This window comes from Bubalus bubalis, chromosome 18 (genome assembly GCF_019923935.1).
Source record: "Bubalus bubalis isolate 160015118507 breed Murrah chromosome 18, NDDB_SH_1, whole genome shotgun sequence".
In the NCBI taxonomy this organism is placed as follows: domain Eukaryota; kingdom Metazoa; phylum Chordata; class Mammalia; order Artiodactyla; family Bovidae; genus Bubalus; species Bubalus bubalis.
This window is the reverse complement of record NC_059174.1, coordinates 35,168,258-35,190,524: the sequence shown is the minus strand read 5'-3', so window position 1 is coordinate 35,190,524 and position 22,267 is coordinate 35,168,258. Positions and strand designations below refer to the sequence as shown.

At 38.3% G+C, this 22,267-nt stretch overlaps 1 protein-coding gene and 2 non-coding genes across 4 annotated transcripts in view; 2 read left to right on the top strand and 1 right to left on the bottom strand.

Moving 5' to 3' along the window:
- The window catches only part of NFATC3 (nuclear factor of activated T cells 3), a 93,897-nt gene that overhangs the window by 4,346 nt on the left and 67,284 nt on the right, over positions 1-22,267 (bottom strand). Inside the window, exons 9-10 of one of the 2 annotated variants that reach the window (XM_006040982.4) lie at positions 18,098-19,099; positions 8,322-8,425 (exon numbers count right to left, since the gene is read on the bottom strand). In XM_006040982.4, the coding sequence (XP_006041044.1) occupies positions 8,325-8,425; positions 18,098-19,099 (1,103 nt within the window). In that variant the 3' untranslated portion in view covers positions 8,322-8,324. The remainder of the gene's footprint in view (positions 1-8,321; positions 8,426-18,097; positions 19,100-22,267) is intronic. The other variant, XM_006040981.4, reaches the window with a different exon arrangement.
- Positions 10,577-10,684, top strand: LOC112580526. The gene has a single exon (XR_003104920.1). It is a non-coding gene; the product is annotated as a U6 spliceosomal RNA (small nuclear RNA).
- On the top strand, positions 14,766-14,837 carry TRNAC-GCA. Its single transcript has one exon. It is a non-coding gene; the product is annotated as a tRNA-Cys (tRNA).

The following is a 22,267-nucleotide window of genomic DNA, read 5'->3' as shown; positions in this document are numbered from 1 at the left end:
TTCAGCTCATCTTGACAACAATTTAGGATCAGTATTATCCCTCTTTACAGATAGATAATAGAGGTTGTGTCACACAATTTGCTTAGTAAATGGTAGAATCAGTTTCAAAACACCCGTTCAGCTTCTTGAAAGTCAAAGAGTAGAAGAGGATGGAAATCATTTAGACAAACAAAATGCAAAGGATTTGGACAAAAACAATTCTAAGAGTGAGTGTGGTGACTGTAAGAAGAGGAAAGTATTGATTCGTTACTACCACCAAGGCTCTAAGTCTAGGAAGAATAGTGCTGTCACTACTGGAGAAAAGCTGAGGAGGAATTTAGAGGAGAAGGTGGTAGAGGTCAGCTCTGGAACTGAATTTGGAAATTAGAACAACCAAAAGGAAAAATCCTATGGGTAAGAAACTACAGTGAACGATCAAGAGGAGATTTATGCACCTTCTTACTAGAGACTTGCAAGTATGGGAGCAGTTTCACAGTCCCACTGAAGAGCAAAAGGCTGAGAAAAAAATGAGTGGGAGTAGCCTTGTGACCCGAGGAGAAAATAAGACCTGGGAAAGCAAAATATGTAAGCAAAGGAATGGCCTGGAAATTAGGTTTGGTTTGAATGCAGGCTTTGCCACTAATTCCATGTGTATCCTTGACAAATTATTTCACATATCCAAGATTCCCATTTCCTTAGCTAATCAATGATGGTGTTATAAACTAATAAGGTCTCTAACCATAGAAGTCTGTGATTCTCAACAGACAAATTTTCAAGTAGCAGCATTCAGAAAGGCAAAGAAGTGAAGGATGAAAATTTGGCTTGACTGGCATTAGTAATCACACTGACTGTAATTAGTTCAACAGTATGTGAACCGTGAATTTCCAGATGTTCAAGCTGGATTTAGAAAAGGCAGAGGAACCAGCGATCAAATTGCCAGCATTTGCTGCATCTTTGAAAAAGCAACACAGTTACAGAAAAACATCTACTTCTGCTTTATGACTAGGCCAAAGTCTTTGACTGTGTGGATCACAGTCAAAGATCCACACAGTCTTTGTGTGGAACATTCTTAATGAGATAGGAATACCAGGCCACCTTACCTGCCTCCTGAGAAATCTGTATGTAGGTCAAGAAGCAAGTTAGAACCGGACATGGAACAACAGATTGGTTCCAAACTGGGAATGGAGTACATCAAGGCTGTATATCGTCACCCTGCTTATTTAACTTATATGCAGAGTACATCATGCAAAATGCTGGACTGGATGAAGCACAAGCTGGAATCAAGACTGCAAGGAGAAATATCGATAACCTCAGATACACAGATGATACCACCTGTATGGCAGAAAGTGAAGAGGAACTAAAGAGCCTCTTGATGAAAGTGAAAGAGAAGAGTGAAAAAGCTGGCTTAATATTCAAAAAACTAAGATCACGGCATCTGGTCCTGTCACTCCATGGCAAACAGATGGAGAAACAATAGAAACAATGACAGACTTTCTTTTCTTGGGCTCCAGTATCACTGCAGATGGTGACTGCAGCCATGAACTTGAAAAATGCTTGATCCTTGGAAGAAAAGCTATGACCAACCTAGACAGCATATTAAAAATCAGAGATATTACTTTGCCAACAAAGGTCCATCTAGTCAAAGCTGTGGTTTTTCCAGTGGTCACGTATGGACGTGAGAGTTGGACCATAAAGAAAGCTGAGAGCCGAAGAATTGATGCTTTTGAACTGTGGTGTTGGAGAAGACTCTTGAGAGTCTCTTGGACTGCAAGGAGACCCAACCAGTCTATCCTAAAGGAAATCAGTCTTGAATGTTCACTGGAAGGACTGATGCTGAAGCTGAAACTCCAAATACTTTGCCCACCTGATGGGAAGAACTGACTCACTGGAAAAGACCCTGATGCTGGGAAAGACTGAAGTCAAGAGAAGTGGATGACAGAGGATGAGGTGGTTGGGTGGCATCACCGACTTGATGGACATGGGTTTGAACAAGCTCCGGGAGTTGGTGATGGACAGGGAGGCCTGGCGTGCTGCAGTCCATGGGGCTGCAAAGAGTCAGAAATGACTAAGCGACTGAACTGAACTATGATTAGTATTTAATGCAGAATAGTAAAGAAACAGAACTATAAGCTAAAGTAATTAAGTACAAAAGGGTGAAGATTAAGTAGTGCTGGCTAGCTCCAATAATCATTAATTGAGATCAATTTCTGAAGGTCATTGATACACAGACTTATGAAGGCCTGTGCCAAATAGATGGTGCTTTTTAAATAAATTTTCCAGGCTAGGACTTATTGACCATTCTTGATGGTCTGCACAGAACGATAGAATTAATCTAAACTGACTCTTGACTGCTAGAAATAACTCACTGAAATAGTATGTAAATGAAAAGTTATGGGGATGTATGTCAGAACATTTTCTCTTCAGTTTCCTTCTAAGTATAATGAAGATTTTTTAAAAATCTTATATAGTATATATATGTATTATATGTGTGTGTATATATATATATATATATATATATGGGATTCCCTGGTGGCTCAGCTGCTAAAGAAATCGCCTGCAATGGGAGAGACCTGGGTTCGATCCCTGGGTTGGGAAGATCCCCTGGAGAAGGGAACGGCTACCCACTCCAGTATTCTGGCCTGGAGAATTCCATGGGCTGTATATAGTCCATATATATAGTAAATAAAGGGACATAAATAGACAAGGCAGCCTTTGACACCTCTGTCATAACAACAGGGAACAGTGTTTTCATTGTGGATTCTACACGTGGGTCTATGGGTTAGTTTTGTGCCAAGAGAGAGCCCAAGGATGGCTGTGATCTCTGTGCATGGCCTCTAATGTTATTCATCTCATTAGACTATCAGTACGTATCAGTATTATCTGTCTCTCAAATAGCTTATGAGCTCCCAAAGGACAAGGACCTTACTACCAAGGAAACATCAATTTCTGATAACTGAATAAATGGATCCTAATTGTCTATGCCAAAGCCTTTGACTGTGTGGATCACAATAAACTGTGGAAAATTCTGAAAGAGATGGGAATACCAGACCACCTGACCTGCCTCTTGAGAAACCTATATGCAGGTCAGGAAGCAACAGTTAGAACTGGACATGGAACAACAGACTGGTTCCAAATAGGAAAAGGAGTATGTCAAGGCTGTATATTGTCACCATGCTTATTTAACTTATATGCAGAGTACATCATGAGAAATGCTGGAGCTGGAAGAAACACAAGCTGGAATCAAGATTGCTGGGAGAAATATCAATAACCTCAGATATGCAGATGACACCACCCTTATGGCAGAAAGTGAAGAGGAACTCAAAAGCCTCTTGATGAAAGTGAAAGAGGAAAGTGAAAAGGCTGGCTTAAAGTTCAACATTCAGAAAACGAAGACCATGGCATCTGGTCCCATCACTGCATGGCAAATAGATGGAAAACAGTGGAAACAGTGTCAGACTTTATTTTGGGGGGCTCCAAAATCACTGCAGATGGTGATTGCAGCCATGAAATTAAAAAACTCTTACTCCTTGGAAGGAAAGTTATGACCAACCTAGATAGCATATTCAAAAGCAGAGACATTACTTTGCCAACAAAGGTCCATCTAGTCAAGGCTGTGGTTTTTCCAGTGGTCATGTATGGATGTGAGAGTTGGACTGTGAAGAAGGCTGAGTGCCGAAGAATTGATGCTTTTGAACTGTGGTGTTGGAGAAGACTCTTGAGAGTCCCTTGGACTGCAAAGAGATCCAACCAGTCCATTCTAAAGGAGATCAGTCCAGGGTGTTCATTGGAAGGACTGATGCTAAAGCTGAAACTCCAATACTGTGGCCACCTCGTGCGAAGAGTTGACTCATTGGAAAAGACTCTGATGCTGGGAGGGATTGGGGGCAGGAGGAAAAGGGGACGACAGAGGATAAGATGGCTGGATGGCATCACCAACTCGATGTACATGAGTCTGAGTAAACTCCGGGAGCTGGTGATGGACAGGGAGGCCTGGCGTGCTGCAGTCCATGGGGTCGCAAAGAGTCGGACACGACTGAGCGACTGAACTGAACTGAATTCAATACAATTACTTGGAAGCTATTTGGAATTAGTACCCTGAAAGTTCATTAGGTGGTGTGGTAGGAAAGGGATCAGAGAATGTTATTAAAATTCAGACATGGCATCTGATTTTGACTTGGACAGTGTCTATTTTAAACAGGTCTCACAGCAGTGGCAAAAAGCCAAATATAGAATCAAGTACTCAGCTCACAGTCATCTTTTCTGTTGCTTATTCCTTCCAAAGATGATAATTTCAGAGATATTATAGGCTGCCATAAAACCACAGCTTTTTCAACTCTTATCTCACTGTTCAAGTTTTAAAACAAGATGATTAAAAATGGTGCTCTATCATCATAAAAAAACACGTAATACAGTTTTCGTGTGTCTTTATGAGGAAGTCAGTGCTTACATCTTGAGAATAAGAGTCTATAACCAGCACTATCCACCCACTCACCAAGTACATTTTAATGATAAACACATGATTTCCTGAAAAAGTCAGGTGATAATCTTTATAGCAAAAGCCTGATCCAAGCTGTGTTATTTCTGCTTCCCTTCACCAAAGTTCTGCTCTCCTTTTGCCTAGTGTGCTTAACTTCATTTTGCTAAAACAACCTGGAAGGTTCTTGACAGTTCCAGATTTTAAGACTAAGATAAATCCAAGATTCTTCACAAAGAAGCACTCAAGCTGACTATACACAAAAACACTTTGATATATAATATTAATACATAATAATTAGCTAGTAGATTTAATTTCCAATGGGGCAAAGAACTCGTCTATTTTGGTCTCCACTGACTCCTTAGTGCTTGGTAAATACTGAGTACTGAATAAAATTACATGCCATTGAATCTTTAATGGTATGCTGGCAAAACAACAACAAAAATTATGCTCAAATAATAGCTACTGAATATGAATTTTAGGCCAGGGAGTCAGTACTGCAACAAAGCAGTCTTGTCACCATTCTTCAGCAATAACTTGAGAGCAGTGTGGTATACAAGTCCACTGCTCTCCCTTGCCCCTCACTTTTCCCTTAGATTGGGAGCTCTAGGCTCTGGCTCCCTAAGATAGCCTTCTAATGTGGCCAAAATTTGTCAACTTAAGCAAATCAAAATTATTACTGATAAACAAATCTATAATGTAATTTATAGGTAAATCATTAACAATCTTGATAAATACAGTACTTCTTAAAAACATTAATGCTTACAATTTCATTTTTACTTCCTTTTGAATGTATATATGCATGAATTTATTGATTTAAATCCTATTCCATGAGGATAGGATTGGCTTTGAGTTGGCTTTATATTTTTCACCAATTTAAGGTAAAAACAAAGTTATTTATACCCCTCCTATACAACATTCTCACTTTCTCTCTCTAAAGAGTAAAATGCAGTAAAAGCCTAGAACAACAGTCAACAGCCATCAACACCCGTGGTAAGAGGTTATGTAGGTCACAGCATTTGGCCCACTTGTGGCATCCACTGTCCTTGACTCCCATGACCCCAACACCTGGATTGCCTGTGTCACCACAACAGAAGTAGTCAGAGCCATCAGCAATATTTGCTGTAAGAAAAAACTTTTTTTTAAAATCCAGGAAATGTTCAAACTGTAGTCCGCTAAAATGCTATCTACACACAAGAATGAGGTGTCTGAGTAACACAGGCCTCTTCTTTAGAGCTATTTCCAAAGCTTACGAATTCAGAGTTAGAGCTGGGCATGGTATGGTATGAAATCTCACCACCAGGTGGAGGGGCAGGGTAACCTACAGCCCTGCCTCTGGAGTAGGCACACACACATTGTCAAACACACACCAGTTTAAAGGGTCTTCATAACTAGCATTTGAGCATCTTGATCATTTTTGTAAACTATTTTTAGGTCTAATTAGTCTCCATTTATGTATACTATTTCATTTTAAGCTCCAATCAATGAACATTCATAAAAGTTTGGCAAGTTAATCTTTTCTTCCTTTCCTTACACCCCAAGATTAAAGGTACAGTTCATCCTCTGGCAGAACAATTTTATGGAGATATTATTTTTTATAAAATGAAGGTACAATCATTTTCTAAATTTCCCTTGAAGAAACCAGAGACATTTGGAAGTAAAGGAATAGAAATTATTTTAAATGGATGAGAAACTAGTACTACTTTATGGTTTATTACTCTAAAGCAGAGTTTTCCTAAGATTTACTTTCAGGTTATTAGGTAAATTATAAGAATACTATCTAAATAAAATACATAAAATACTGAACTCAACTAGTAATTATTTTGCATTTATCAAAATCAGACTAATTTGCCTTTTCAAGCTAAAGATAGAAAAACATTCCTGAAAATTTAGAAGTCTACCTATGGTAGACTGCTACTGTCCTAATTCATTCTTCTCTAGTAACTGAGCTTACACTGAACTCTAGATATTTCCAGCTCTAGGGCAGATTCAATTTATAGGCACAATGATCAGAGATATCCTTCACTTTTAACATTAGGTTTAACACTACTAGTAAAGGGAAATTATGACACTTTTTGTTTTCACAACTGACTGAGGGGGAGGTCAGTCCTGCTATTACAGGCCCTAAGAAACCTTTTATATATGTGATACTACACTGTTATACAGACCTTTCCTCTAAAAGAAGTTGTGACTCAAAACATTCTACAAAGACAAACACTGAGTCTCCAGCTAAGTAAATAGTACACAGTTACTTGAAAGTACATTCAAGTATCAGCACGTGTGTTTTTCTATCAGCAAAAAAATGAAACGTTGGGGGACCCCAAGACAAAAAACTTCTTTTCAATTTGGGTTAAGATGTGAGATTCTGAATTTTAGGCTTATCAGAAGACTGTCCTTTTCCTTTTTTTTTTTAATTTGAACATTTTCTCTGAGTAATCTTGTTCATTTCTGTATACTGTCAACTCCTAAATCTACTGTCTTCAGATCCCAAACCTGAGCTCCAGAGTTGTAAACCCACACAACTTATTCCACACCTATGCTATGAATCCCACACGCTTGCCTCTTCAAGACCTTGTTCCATCAAATTTCTTCACTTTTCCATCTCTTTAATCAAGCTACCCACCCACCCTCTCCTAAGATTCTTCTCATCATTACTTAAATATGGGTAAGTCTCCATCTAAAACCAGCTAGCAAATAAAAACCCTAGACCTACATGGCCCTCTATCTCTAATTTTTTTTTTCATTGTTTAATATCTTAAAGGAGTTATCTTCCCTGCCTGCTGTTTTTCTGTTCTTACCTCCTGTTCATTCCTTAGCCATCCCTTCACTCCACAGAAACACTTCTTACTAAGATCACAAGTGAGCAACTTGTTGGCTTCATACATGGGAAGGGCAATGGGGTAAACGCTGGGAGAAATAAGCTTTAATTTTGGTTCAGCTGTGATGTGACTAGGGCAACCTAAACTTTGTTCAACTGATTTTTCTCCACTATAATACTAGGAAATTCATTTAAATCCTGGTTATAACTCTCCTGAGAGTTTTAATTTCTTTTTTGTTGTTGGTTTCTTTCTTTCTTTCTTTTTTTTTTTTACTATTTTTAAAATATTTATTTTTTGACCATGCTGTGTGCTGTATGGGATCTTAGTTCCCCAACCTGAGGTCAAACCGTCCGCCCTTTTATTGGGAGCACAGAGTTTTAACCACTGGACCACGAGGGAAGTCCCTATAATTTCTATCACAGACTTTCTCAGGTGGCTTTGAGAGTCTTTGAAGAAAGGAGCTGTATGAGGGAAAGGGAGGGTTATGGTTGCTTGCTGAGGCAGAAAGGCTTGGCTCCCTCAAAAGCACAGATTCCTCCCAAATAAAGTCCCAGATGAAACTACCAGAAATGGAAAGATGGGCCTAAAGGGCAGGTTCAAGGGTAAATAATCCAAGTTGCCTCTGGCAAATGGCTAACATTTCCTGCTTTATTTCCATTCCATACTGCCTTATGTCAAAACCTAAAAAGATACTCGATCAGAAATGAGTAGGCTTATACGCCTGATCAGCAATTACATCTACTCAGCACGCAAGCCATAGAATTCATACAGATAGGCCTCCCTCTGCTTTGGTTTAATAAATCCAATCAAACACTCATTTTCCTTTCATTCAAACCCACACTAAAATTGTTAAGTACAAATGTGAGAGCCTGAGTGTGGTTAAATTTACAAAGCAGAGTGTTAAAGTTTAGCTCCAAAGATGACGAGTGGGCCCCTACCAGAAGATGCCCATGGATACCCCCTCCTCTGTAGCACATGCAAATCCTGCCACTGCATGCAAATATCAGACTTGGGCACAAAAATAATCATACATTTCAATCAACACTCACCCTCTAGATTCTCCAGAAAGGAGGTGGACATGAGAGCTCACTGTGGTTAGGCCATTTCTCTGCTGAACCTGATGGCTGGTGTTCCAAGTCAGACATAAACTGGTCTGTGTCAAAGAAGACAACATCACTACTGAATGGAACAAACCAGAGGGTAACAATCTACTACATGCCCAGCTTGTTTTTTTCTATAATCAAGACGAATTTAGTTTTCCTTTACCTGCCAGTCATGGAATACAATAGCTCCCCACATTTTACTGGATAATATAAATACTGGAGTCCAGAGAGTTTAGGTAATGCTGATTTATTTTCTAAATTTAAAAGGGAAGTAATTTTTAAAAGTTACAGTGATGGTTTGCAGTGATTGTCAAGGATAGATTTAATTTTCAATAAACTAGTTTCCACATACTTGTCTGTGGCTGTATCTTTTTTTTTGGCCGAGATATGTGTTATGCAGAACCTTAGTTCCCCGACCAGGGATCGAACCTGTGGTTACTGCAGTAGAACAACTGGAAGCATGAAGTCTTAACCACTGGACCACCAGGGAAGTCCCTCTGTGGCCACATCAGAGTTATTTGGGCACTTAATAAAAAAAAAACTTCTGGGCTCTAGAGCACAGAATCAAAATGTCTAAGGGTAGGGGCCCAGAACACTATATGCATAAGTAAATTTGCAGGTCATGAAGGAATGTTTTTTAAACTAAAGTTCACATCTATTAGCTTGTTATGAAATCAATAGAGTAAGCTGAAATCAGTATTAAAAAAATAGAACAAAATAGAAGATGGGCTACATTTTCTTTAATAAAGGTTAAGAATTGGCTTGTGAGACTTTCACATTAGTTGTATGTTTTTTGTTATGTAACGGATCCATGCTATAAAACTTATTGTTAGAAGTAGTCAAAGTGTTTGAAAGTCACTGTACTCAAGGAGAGTCACTATTGTCAGTTTTGTGCTAATGGATGACACACTCAGATGCCCAGCTAAAGAGTCCACTATACAATGAGGCAGCCTCCTCCTCTGGCCTATAAAAAATTATTTTTGGCCTTTGCTGTATGAATTCAAATAAAAGGACATAACCTTCTATTAGATTCTAGAAGAATGCTTATTTTATTGTGGAAGAGAAGAAACTGTACATAATCTCGGTGAACTAACTGATACCATACCCTCCCTGTTAGGCAGATAAGAGAGGGAAAACCAAGGAGCAGCCAATCTCCTTGCATTCTAATGACTGCAAAATGCAGTCTCACTAAATGGGTCAAAACAAAACACAAAAGCCAGGAACTCTTTATGCTTAGGCAAAATTTTTCTGCCTGAAGCTTTTTTATTACTAAATTTGAGATCACTCACCTAGCTTCAGGGGTGACTTAAGCATTATAATACCTTCAAAGGTCTCCTTTATGAGGCTGCCCAATCTTCACAACTGAATCCTTCAAAACAGACTCTTTGGTACAGAACATGGGATTTCAGGTAAATCAGCACATAAATAGAAGAAAGAGAAGTCCAGGCCAAGATACACTGGGGGCTTTTGTGAGTTGGCTGACACAGTGGTACTTCCAGATTGTACTTATGGAAACTTGCAGCCCTCAAGACATTCTTCTAGTTCCTTGAAACACTGCTGCCAGCTCCAAAGAACAACTGATTTATCTCTATCACAAAAACTTTGGCCAGACATTTAAAGAATTAATACTAATCCTTAAACTCTTCCAGAAGATTGAAGAGAAGGGAACACTTCCTCTCATTCTAAAGCCACTATTACCCTGATTATCAAGGTCAGACAGACACTACAAGAAAAGAAAACTACAGAATATAAATGGGAAAACATCCCATGTTCAAGGGCTGGAAGACTTATATTGTGAAAATGATACTACTACTTAGAGCAAGGTATAGATTCAATGCGATCAAAATCCAACAGTGCTTTTGCAGAAACAGGAAAATCCCATTCTGAAATTCATATGGAGTCTCCAAGGACCCTCAAGAGCCAGAAAATGAAGTGAAAGTGAAGTCACTCAGTCGCATCCGACTCTCTGTGACCCCGTGGACTGTAGCCCATCAGGCTCCTCCATCCATGGGATTCTCCAGGTAAGAATACTGGAGTGGGTTGCCATTTCCTTCTCCAAGAACAGTCTTGAGAAAGAATAAAGATGGAAGACCAACACTTCCTGATTTCAAAACTTACTATAAAGCTACAGTAATCAAAACAGTATTACACTGGCATCAGGACAGACATACAGACCAAAGGAATAAAACAACCCAGAACCAGTGCTCACTTCAGCAGCATGTATACTAAAATTGGAATGATTATAGAGGAGATTAACATGGCCCCTGTGCAAGTATGACACACAAATTTGTGAAGCATTCGGTATTTCTAAAGAATTTTAAGAGTGTGTGTGTGTGTGTGTATATATATATATATATACACACATGTATAACTGATTCACTGTGTTGTACAGCAGAAACTAACACAACACTGTAAACCAACTACACCCCCAATAAAAAAAATAGCCCAGAAACAAACCCTCACAATACATGGTCAATTAATTTTCACTTTCAAACAAGGGTTCTATTGGATATACACAGGCCAAAGAATGGAAGCTGGACTCACCCCTCGCACAAAATTAATACAAAATTAACTCAAAACAGATCAAAGGCCTAAACATAAGAGCTAAAATTGTAAAACTCTTAGAAGAAAACATAGGGCAAATCTTTATGATCATGGATTGGGCAATGATTTCTTAGGTATGACACTAAAAGCACAGGCAATAAAATAAAAAAAATAAGATAAATTGTACTTCATCAAAATTAAAAACATCAAAGAATCATATCAAGAGAGTAAAAAGACAATCCATAGAATGGGAGAAAATATATGCAAATAATTTATCTGATAAGAATTTTTTTTAATTAATTTTTAACTGAAGGATAACTGCTTTACAATACTGTATTGGCTTCTGCCATACATCAACGTGATGGTAAGGATTTAATATTTGAAATATATAAAGAACTCCCATAACTTAACAACAAAAACCTAAACAACTCAACCAAAAAAAAATAGGTGAAAGATCTGACTAGCCAGGTCTCCAGAAAAGATAAACAAATGACCAATTAGCTCATGAAAAAGATATGCAACATCATTAGTCACCAGGGAAATGCAAATTAAAACTGCCATGATACCACTTCACACCCATTTAGGGTGGCTACTTTTTTTATATATATAAGTGTTGGCAAGAATGTGGAGATACTGGAGCCCTCGTGCACTATAAATGTAAAATGTTACAGGCACTGTGAGGAAAATACTAGTTGGGCAGTTCCTCAAAAAGTTGAACAAAGAATTCTACATAATCCAACAATTCTACTCCTAGAAAACCCAATGGAATTGAAAATAAAGACTCAGATACCTATACTCCAATATTTATAGCATCATTATTCACAACAGGCAAAAGGTGGAAACAAACCAAATTTCTTTCAACAGATATATGGACCAAAAAAATATGGCATACACATACAATGTAATATTATTCAACCATAAAAAGGAATGAAATTCTGATATATGCTTTTAACATGCTGAAACTTGGAACCATTACACTATGTGAAATAAGCCAGACACAGGAGGACAACTGTCGTATTCTACTTGCATGAGGTATCTTGAGAAAGGAAAGTTATAGAAATAAAAAGCTGAACACAGGTGACCACAGGCTGGACTAGGATGAGATAATGAGGAATTATTGCTTAATGCCTGTAGAGCTGTTGCTTAGGGTGATGAAAAAGTTCTCTAAATAGACAGCAGTGATGACTACACCCTACTGTGAATGTACTTAATGTCACTGGACTGTACACTTAAAATGGTTAAGCTTTATGTTATACATATTTTACTGAATTCTTAAAATTTCAAAAACAAACTGGGTTTTCTCATGGGAAAACACTGTACGAAATGACTGAATGAGTTTTTCACAGCTCTGTCATTAACTCAAAGCAACACCCAGAGGATTTTTAGTGTCAAGTTGTTCAAATAGAGTAGCTACACGATGGGTATTATTTATGGGAACTTTCTGCCTCTGGAATTATTCATCATAAATATGTTTAAGGCTGGATGGCACATACACACCTCCCAGCAGAGTATTCATGAGAATCGTTGAATCCTAGTTAAAAGAGAACGTTCAGTATTATCTACCTTCCTCCACTTCTGAGTCCCTAAGTGACTAAACACCTCATTTGTGACCCATCCTCATCATTGGCTATGCATTTATTTATTTAAATACAACACACACCAGTAAAATGAGCATACAACAGGTGGACTAGAACACTGACAATATTAGCTGTGCTGCTCCTCCATACCAGCATCCTGATTCTCCCATCCAAGTTAATCACCTGAGTCTTGCACTTATCTTTCCCTAGGAACTTGAAAGCAGGTTCATCTGCTTGTCACCTATACCGAACCACAACAGCTGAGGTCACATTAGAGTCCCTGTTTACAGTCAAATTAGCAATTGCCCTACATTCAAGATCAGCATGTTACTGCAGAGCCTGCAAGTGGCAGTGTCAGTTTTCACCACAACAGCAGGTCAGGCTATATTTAACGTGTACCCTCTTCTCTGCTGAAGAGCTGCAGCTGCGATTCTGTTAGTCTGTGAACAGAGGAGGACAAGAGGGAACTGAGGGATTCTAATTGAAAGTTCTCACTGGTATCAGCTCAATCACAAATTAGAAGAACCTGCATTTAAAGGTCTAAGACTAGTTTAACAATATTATAATCTTAATTAAAAATGCTTAAAACACAGCTGTGACAATTTCTACATTTTTGTACTGTTTTAATGTATATCACTTGGTCCAAATCTGGGACATACACACGATAAAGCACAGAAATGTTCAGGAAAAATTACAGTTCCAGGCACACAAACTTTAACACTGGAGTAAAAACTCAGATGTAACACATGCTTGTTAAGCAGGGACAATGGTATTAATACATCTAGGTAGCAAGGAAAAAAAAGTAGCAAAGGAGTTTTGAACAATATTCTAACTGGCTGAATAAGTATATATTACAAGCCTTCTAAGGAGACTGCTTGAAAGAGAACATCAATTGGTAAAAGCTGGTATTCTGCTGTTGCTATTATCCCAAGGAATAAACCCCTCTGAGGAGGGAGCCACATTACTCTGAAAATGTTTCTGAGACTCACCTGAGCCTGGAAGACTGATGTGAGGAACCCAAATCACCTCAATGAAACCAAACAAGGATAACTGCAAAGTTTAGTCTTGGGTTCCAAAAACAATACATGTAAAAATCCACGGAGGTGGGGCATGGGGTGGGGATACAAAATGGACATGATTCAGTTATGACTAATGACTAGTGCTTATGATTCACTAAATTAACAGCAAGATGGAACTAAGAAAATCCCCTGACCTACACCAAACTGATAAAATTTTCTGAACAAGGAAGGTGACGCCCAATCCACTTCTGAGCTGGCTAGAGTGTTGCCTTCTGGATACGGCACTATGAAAAGAACTAAACCCCAGGGTTCAAACAAGGGAACAAGCATGTTAGTAAGGCTGAGGGAAGGATGAGATTGCTCGAGTGTTTTTAACACTTAGGAAAGAGATAAAGATTTCACACACATGAAGGATTATTACAGAAGAATGATTAGATTTGCTCTGTATGATTCCAGACACATCAGAGCCCACACAAAACAAGGGCAGCTGGAACTTAAAAGGCCCTGAGATGTTCCAAAGAGCTGGAGAGGAAGAGACTAACAGGAATATAATATTACTAGGGACACCAGATAATGAATTCCAGTGTGAAAAAGGAGGGTGGAATAGAGAGGCTTTAAGACTTCATCTCTAATGAGAATCTAAAATTTTAAGCCCTGGTCCCTCTCACAAACCAAAGCTCTGCTGAGAAAATAGCATTTTCTCTCATCTATTCTGCTGAACAGATGCTACTCTGCGGATGCTCTACATCCACAGTTTCAGACTACAGACTGATGAGAAACATGACTGCAAATACTGAAAAAACTCCTAGAGTCCTGAACTAGGAGCTCTGATTTGGGTTTTATTTATTTTTCTGACTTGGGTTTTACTCTGCTATTAAATCAGTGTTAACCTGGATGAATACCCTAAGCTCTGTAAAACTCAGATCCTCTACCTATAAAATGAAGGGGAGCTGTATTATTTTCAATTCTGTAAGTCTTGAATTTCCAAGCTGAGGTGCACTAATATCTTCTCTATTAAATGTCACTGAATTTATAATAAAAAATTAAGGTGTTAATGTCTGCATATCTAAAGGTAACAGACAAGTTTGAATGAGTCTTGACAAATTCTATTTTAATTAGAAATCTCAAAAATAAAAAGGATATTTTATTTGCTTTAATCTTTGATTAAAAAAAGAAAGGGGTAAATAAATATAAAACAGAAACAGGATTAACAAAAGTTATTAAGATTAGATGATAAATATATTTTTCCTTCCCTGGTGGCTCAGAGGTTAAAGTACCTGCCTGCAATGCAGGAGACCCAGGTTCAATCCCTGGGTTGGGAAGATTCCCTGCAGAAGGAAATGGCAACCCACTCCAGTAATCTTACCTGGAGAATCCCATGGACGGAGGAGCCTGGTAGGCCACAGTCCATGGGGTCACAAAAAGTCAGACACGACTGAGCAACTTAATTTACTTCACTATTTAACTAGTGTAACACAAAATTTTAAAAAAAATTACTCATGTCCTCTAGTTGCAGAGTGGAAAATTACTTTGTACTTAATGCTTAGCACAATATAGAAAAGTTAAAGTAAAATCTGAGCTCAAGTTAACTGCGAAGTTCACTTTAAGTAGTATACTTTCAGTCATTTTTGGTATGTTTCATGGCTAACTTTTTTTTTACTCTATTTTATTAAAAATTATTGTTAATCTCCTACTGTACCTAATTTATAAATTAAATTTTATCATATGTATGTATACTTGTATAGGATGCTCAGGCGCTCAGTCATGTCTGTTTACAACTCCATGGATTGTAGCCCACCAGGCTCCTCTGTCCATGGGATTTCCCAGGCAAGAATACTGGGTGGGTTTTTATGACTTACTTTTAAAGCTTATCATAAAGTGGACATTCAAGTGCTACAGAGTTCAAGGACTATGAAATACATAACTGTCGTTTTTTAATGAATTTATATTAAAACTCTGCAGAACCGTAGGATTTTCTAAGCATCTAGAAGTTTACCTTCAAAGGCAAATCTAAATAACGTAATCAATGAATCAGTTGGCAAATATCAAAAATTCATTTTAGAGTTCATGTTAAGCACCAAAATGCAAAAATTATACATCTAAGATGTATAATCCAAGATATACAACCCATCCAAGATACACAATCCAAGATGAGCAGGAGTGTATTTTAATCCCCGAAACCCCTCTTTGATTACGGCTAGCGCCACTGAACTCCTGTCAAGTCTCCTGAAGGGTGGCAATGAGGGAATTCTGCAGCCAGTCCTTGTCCTCTGTGGGGCTGCAATCTGGGAACTTTGCTTAATTGTGAATGGGACAAAACGGAAACTGTTTTACTTGCCCTCATAGATCTCATTTTTCTAGATTCTATGCAATACATTTTCACATATTCAAAAGATGAAATAAAATCTTCATAAAACCTTTCTAAAAGTTCCAATTTGCTGTGCCCCCAAATCACTGTCTGTAGTAAATTATAAAGAGTAAATTCCAGTTTTGGTGTGTTTTTAGAAGAAAAAAAGTCTTCACTTAGAAAGAAAATGAGCTGGAATATCCCATGAGACCTGCTTAATAAATCTTGTATCTTCAGTGCCATTACTGAAGAGGTAGGTTATCATACTCCAGGTCTCACCCTATGTTTCAGGGACTAAAATTTTAAACACGAACCCTGAAAGCAATACTAGTGTGACGAATCAGATGCAGTTGTGTACACACATTCATGCAGAGAAATTCTACACATGCATTCTGGATAATGTTCCACTATTCTCGAGGAATGAAAAAAAGCATGAGGGATCCCATTAAGCACTCAATTAGTTCTAACCATCACGGTCTGCTACTGGTGGGGGCAGCTGCAGTGCTGCAAAAGAAAAAAAAAAGACTAGACTGAAAAGATCTGATTCCAGTCTCAGCTCTACAACTTACCAGCTATGTGACCTTCAAAAAGCCTAATTCCCTAAATGAAGCTATCTAGAGGATTCAGAGCATCACCAACTCAATGGACATGAGTTTGAGGAAGCTCCGGGGGTTGGTGATGGGCAGGGAAGCCTGGCATGCTGCAGTCCATGGGGTTGCAAAGAGCTGGACATGCCTGAGCAACTGAACTGAACTGAGAGGATTCAGTAAGAGTTTAATTAGACAACAATGCTACGAAAATTGTAGGTTTTGCTTTAGTTTATTATACCTTTTGTTTACACACAAATGACCTGGCCAATCCCCTTGGCGCTTTGAAAGCCATCCTCTACTTGCCATCTGCCCTCCAGCCACAGATAATCATGCTTTCCCAGACACAGCTTTATGTTTCTGCTTCTGTTGTCTGATTTTCCCTTTGATTCTTATTTACTGATACTACACTTGATCTTAGCCAAAAGGTTAAGAAGTGATTGATCCTCATTTACTGAAAAACATACTCATCTTCCAAGACTGGCTTAAATGTCATCTCCTCAAGGAAGCCTCTCTGAATCCTTCCTATAGAATCTTTTACATCTTTTTGCTGATCTCCTAATGTGCTTCTTTTATATCTTGGTTGTAAGTGACTAAGACCTACTGTATCATTGTTTCCTCATGACACTGTATCCTCATTTAATATGACAGTAAAGCCGTGGTGTCAAGTTGGGGATAGGGGTAGGGGCTCCCACATTTTATCATTTTATTTATCTTCCTTTTCTCTTTTGCTTGGAATTTGGAATTTAACACCAGCTTTGCAACCAAGGAGTAAATAGCCTCTCCAGATGTATAAAGGAGAGGACTGACCTAGTGTTAACTTTTCAATAGATTACAGAATGAGAACTAAAATTCTATTTCCATATTTCATACTGAAAAAATGTTACAGCTAGATTTCACTGCATTCCTATTTAGACAGTTTTTCACTACCATATAAATAACAAAGCCAAGAATAAACTCTAAAATTATTACCTGAAAATTCTACCTTGGGGGAATTTTCAACTATTAATACCACAGAATCTGCTGTCCAATTTATGATATCATAAAATCAGAGGTCTACACACCAACTTGTTACATTTATATAAATAGCTTCTTTTTATCATGGTGCCAACAGTTGTACCAGCAGCAGCAAACCAGTCTGGACTTGTACCATCATCACTATCTGACTCAGCAAGCTGGCAGGGCCACAGAGAAGCAGGTTCTTTACTTGTGAAGAATCTCCTCAAGGACAGGAACTCTACCCTGATACATTTCTAGTATTTCTAGCATCTAACTCTGTGTCTTGCAAAGGGATAGGACTCTACAATGTTTACTGAATTAACATTTCTGAATTCCATTCTCTTTGAACGCTGCGACCTCACTATATGTTCTGGAAGAAAAACTGCCCAATAAAGCTCACATCTTCAGTTTCATCACAAATAGGTGGTAGGTTATTACTCAAGGTCTTAGCCTTCACAACAGATATAAGTAGTAAAATAGACTTTAAAGCATGTATGTTCATGTCTATCTCTCCAGAATCATATATTAACATATTTCTAGTAACAGCCCAACCATATGCAATAAACAATCGATGGTAACTTTCTCAAGACTCTTAAGAGAAGGAAGGTCCTGAATCGTCACTGCTTCAAGAACATAAAGATGAACTTACCATCATCTAAAGTGATGTCCTGCAGACCAATTGTAGAAAAATTAGGTTCTTGCTCTTCAGGTTCAGGTTTAATGTTCACAGTTGCCTCATCAGGTGGAAATGAAGCTGGATCACACAAACTGTGACATAATAAAGATGAAGGTGCAGAAATACCTCCCTGGCCTGTACTTTGTGCTTGAGCTGAGTGCTGTCCAGGATGCATTCTGGTGGCTAGAGACGGTGATGAGGCAGTTCCTGAGCTAGGAGAATGGTAAGGCATAGGCTGCAGCTGAGGAGATGGTGGCCCAGAAAGTGGCGAATTGGCCAGGGGATGAGAGGCTGCTGGGGAAGCGGTTGTAGCAGTCCCTGAATGTGAAGGACCATACATAATGGGTTGTAACTGAGAGGAAGGCTGACCTGTGACCTGATCGGCCACTGGAGAAGAAAGAGATCTTTGTCCTGTGTTTGAACAATGGTATCCCATTGTCTGCAGATGAGGCAGGGTCTGCACAGAATGAGGTGTGTGGGCTAAGAGATGTCCTGTTGAGCCTGAATTTGAAGAATGAAAAGGTATGGATGATGGTGTTTGACAGCCAAGATTTATTAAATTAGGAAGAGTTGCATCCTGCTGAAACAAAACTGCATCAAATTCTTGACTAGAGGCAGCATTAATAGGAAGACACGTTGGTCCATTGAATACAACATTAGTTTGCATAGGCTGATAGGAAGACCCCATAGGAGGTGTTGGTGTGACTTGAAAAGGCTGATGCACGACTGAAGAAGATATCATATGCTGTTCTTTACCAGCACTTTCATCCCTACACTGCAGCTGTGGCAGATGGGATGCAGTTACCATGGATGCGTATGTTTGCTGGATGGGACAAACCAAGCTTCTCTGTGCAGACAGTACGCTGTCATGTAGGTGTCCTGTATCTGAAGAAGTCCTCTGAGTCTGGGCAGGATGAGGCAACGATGGAACTGAAGACAAGTCAATCTCTTCTCTGTGTTCTTGCTTCATCAAAACTGAAAAGGAGAGATTAAAGCAAATGTTATTATATAATACATAAAATAATTATGAATAGTCTTCATTCTAGGCTATACAACTATATCATACATTCAAGTTTAGGGGTTAAAAACTCAAAAGGCTTCAGGGAAGCCAGATAATTTAACCATATGTTTTTGCTTATACATTATGAATATCTCTGGAAAGATGTACAAGAAACTGGTTAACTGTTGGGTTTACTACTGGGAAGGGAAAATAGGTGAACAGAAGACTTACTTTTTACTGTAAAAAGTTTTGGGGCCTTTTGAATGTTTCTCACCATGTATATATATTATCTATTAAAAAATAAATAGTTTTTTAAAAACCTAAAGATCTTTATGAGGTAGAGATTATTATTACCCTGCCTCACAGATGACTATACTGAAGAGGAGATTAAAGACACTAAGATCTCACAGCAGCTAAGTGATATCATAAGGTCTTGAACACAGGTTTCTCTGCCTTCTGATTCTTGTTCAGGTATTTCAAGTTTGGTTCATTGTGTCTACTGGCTCCTGACCTCTCTAATGTCTTTTTTCTTCTCCCCTTAATGTCTTGATGTACTTACTTTTCTTCGACTTTGGCAGAACTAGAACTCTGTCCCTGTACTACTGGATTTTTTTCATCTTTTACTTTGCCTCCAACTCTGGTCTCAGGAAGCCACAGTGAATCCTATACCCAGAGTCATATTTCTACCTAAGGAGGGAGAATATCCAAGAAAGCCTATTCTCATCCTTTAATCCTGAATGGAACAGCTGGGATCCTTGGTTACATAAATGGGTGGTTATCATGTACTAAAAAGGACACAGAGGGACTGAAAACTACAGCATAACATCCACCTTTTTTGTGTGTGTGATCTAATCCTTATTTCTACATTCCTGACCAATATCGGGGTATCCAGTCTGAGAACTCTGCTTTACTAAATCAAGTGCATGTTCACTCTGCCACATCAAGAATTATTCTTTTGGTCTATAAGGAATTCAGACTCCAACATGAGGTCCTCAACACTGGTCTATGGTAATTTATTCTTGTTTGGAGGGAAATACAGTTAAACATATCTTGCAATATCTACAATGAGACAAGTTTTGGAAACAGATTAATTCTACCTTTTGTATTATACAATCTATTTCTCAAATTTAGAATGTTGAAGAACAGAGGAATCCAGAAAAAGAAAAAATCAACTGGTCTAGTGGTTTTCAAACCATGAGAAGTCTCGCACTCTTCTTCAAGTGACGGATATAGAATAGGATCCAAAGAGTAAAAGCTCTGGACTTCCCTTTCCAGTGCTAAAAGAGCACCCAAGCCAGCTTTATTCTCATAAAATTGCTATTTGCATAGGATTTTATTTGAAGAATGTGTGCTGTGCTCAGTCACACCTGACTCTTTGTGACCCCCATGGACTGTAGCCTGCCAGGCTTCTCTGTCCATGGGATTTCCCTGGCAAGAATACTGGAGTGGGTTGCCACTTCCTCCTCCAGGGTATCTTCCCAACAAAGGCATCAAACCCATGTCTCCTACATTGGCAGACAGATTCTTTACCACTATGCCTCCTGGGAAGCCCTTATTTGAAGAATAAAACAATCCAAACAATTTGAAAATCACTGTTTAGTATTATATCCTCTTTTACAGAAGTTAGGCAGTAGATACACTCCGTGGCAGAACTGAGATTTGATCTTCTGATTGTAAGGCATGCTTTTCCCCCCAATCAAAACAACCAAAATATAAAAGTCAGTTTACCCAGTCAACTATTTAGAATACAGACTATACCCTCCCACAAGCGAAATATTATATATGAGAGTTTGACTCTAACACTGTCTGAAAAATCCCCATGATTCCAAAAACCAGAGCTCAGATGGTATCCCCATGTACAAATAACTTCTGCTGGACTTCAGAGGGAGATATACTTTCTCTGGGGTGGAGGTAGGGTCCCCCACATTGGAAGTTCTGAAGCTATTGAATACAAGCTGGGCAGAAGTTCAAGTAGCTGAACCCCAGGGAAGGGCTGTGTGCCTTATTACCGTCTGTGGTAAGGTTAATGTGTAAATCATACACATATGCTGTGTCAGAAAGCAAATGGATTGTGGGACAAATAATACTAAATATAATCCCTAATTAAAAACAATTTGTTTTTAAATTAGCCACTTGTAGTTAATGATTATTCCCCCACTGGATATTGACACTGGTCAGATCCTTACTGTGAGGAAGTTGCCAAAAAGGAGGCAAATAAACAAATCCTTTAATTAAAAATAAGCAACTTACAAATATATAAAGTTTTTATAAGTAAAAATTAAAAAGGAATTATTGTTACACATAAAATGGCTAAAATCTCTACTATAAAGCATTCATACAAATTAATGACAAACATAGTAACTCTACCATAACAAAGGGTCATACAGTAGAATACTAAAAAGCTATTAAGATTCTGTAAAATTATCTGCTGATAAGAAAAAATAAAAATGTTCAGGTTATAAAATTAGAATATATATAAGATAGTATGGTCTCAGTTCTGTTTTTAAGATGATATAGTTATATATGGAATTAAAAGATCTAAAGAAGAGAATGATAGAGTGAAAGAGAATACGGATGCGTTAAAAAATTTTTTCAACTTGTCCTTTAAAAACGTTCACAGTAACATATTTGCCTTTGTAAAAACTTTATTCAAAATTTAATTTTAGAAAAAAGGTGAAAAAAGTCAAATGTGACAGACAAAAGGTAATAATCAAGCAGAATAAGGACTGTCCAAACACTTGTGTGTCCACTCTTCCTTCACTAGTGTGTGCCACCTGATTTGTATTCTGTCAACCACAAGGCCAGTGATGACAGCTCCAGTCCAATCCAGTGTTCTCTCTGCACTCCAGGGCCCCACTGATTTCCATTCTCATATGGAATGCCCTCTAGGACTCTGCTTTTATATTGTCCTCTCAATTCAAGAGCTGCTAATGTAGAGGCATGATATTTGCTCCTTTCTGTCTGCCTGCTACCACCACTATGATGGTAGTAAGCAACACCTCTAACATGCTGACACTACTGCCTTTTCCCCCCAACTCCAGAAAGCTCTCTTCCTTCTTATTCAGGTTAGATTCTATAGTTCCTCATCTCAAAAGAATTTAGTAACATTCTTGGACCCTGGATGAGCCCTATTATTCATATTT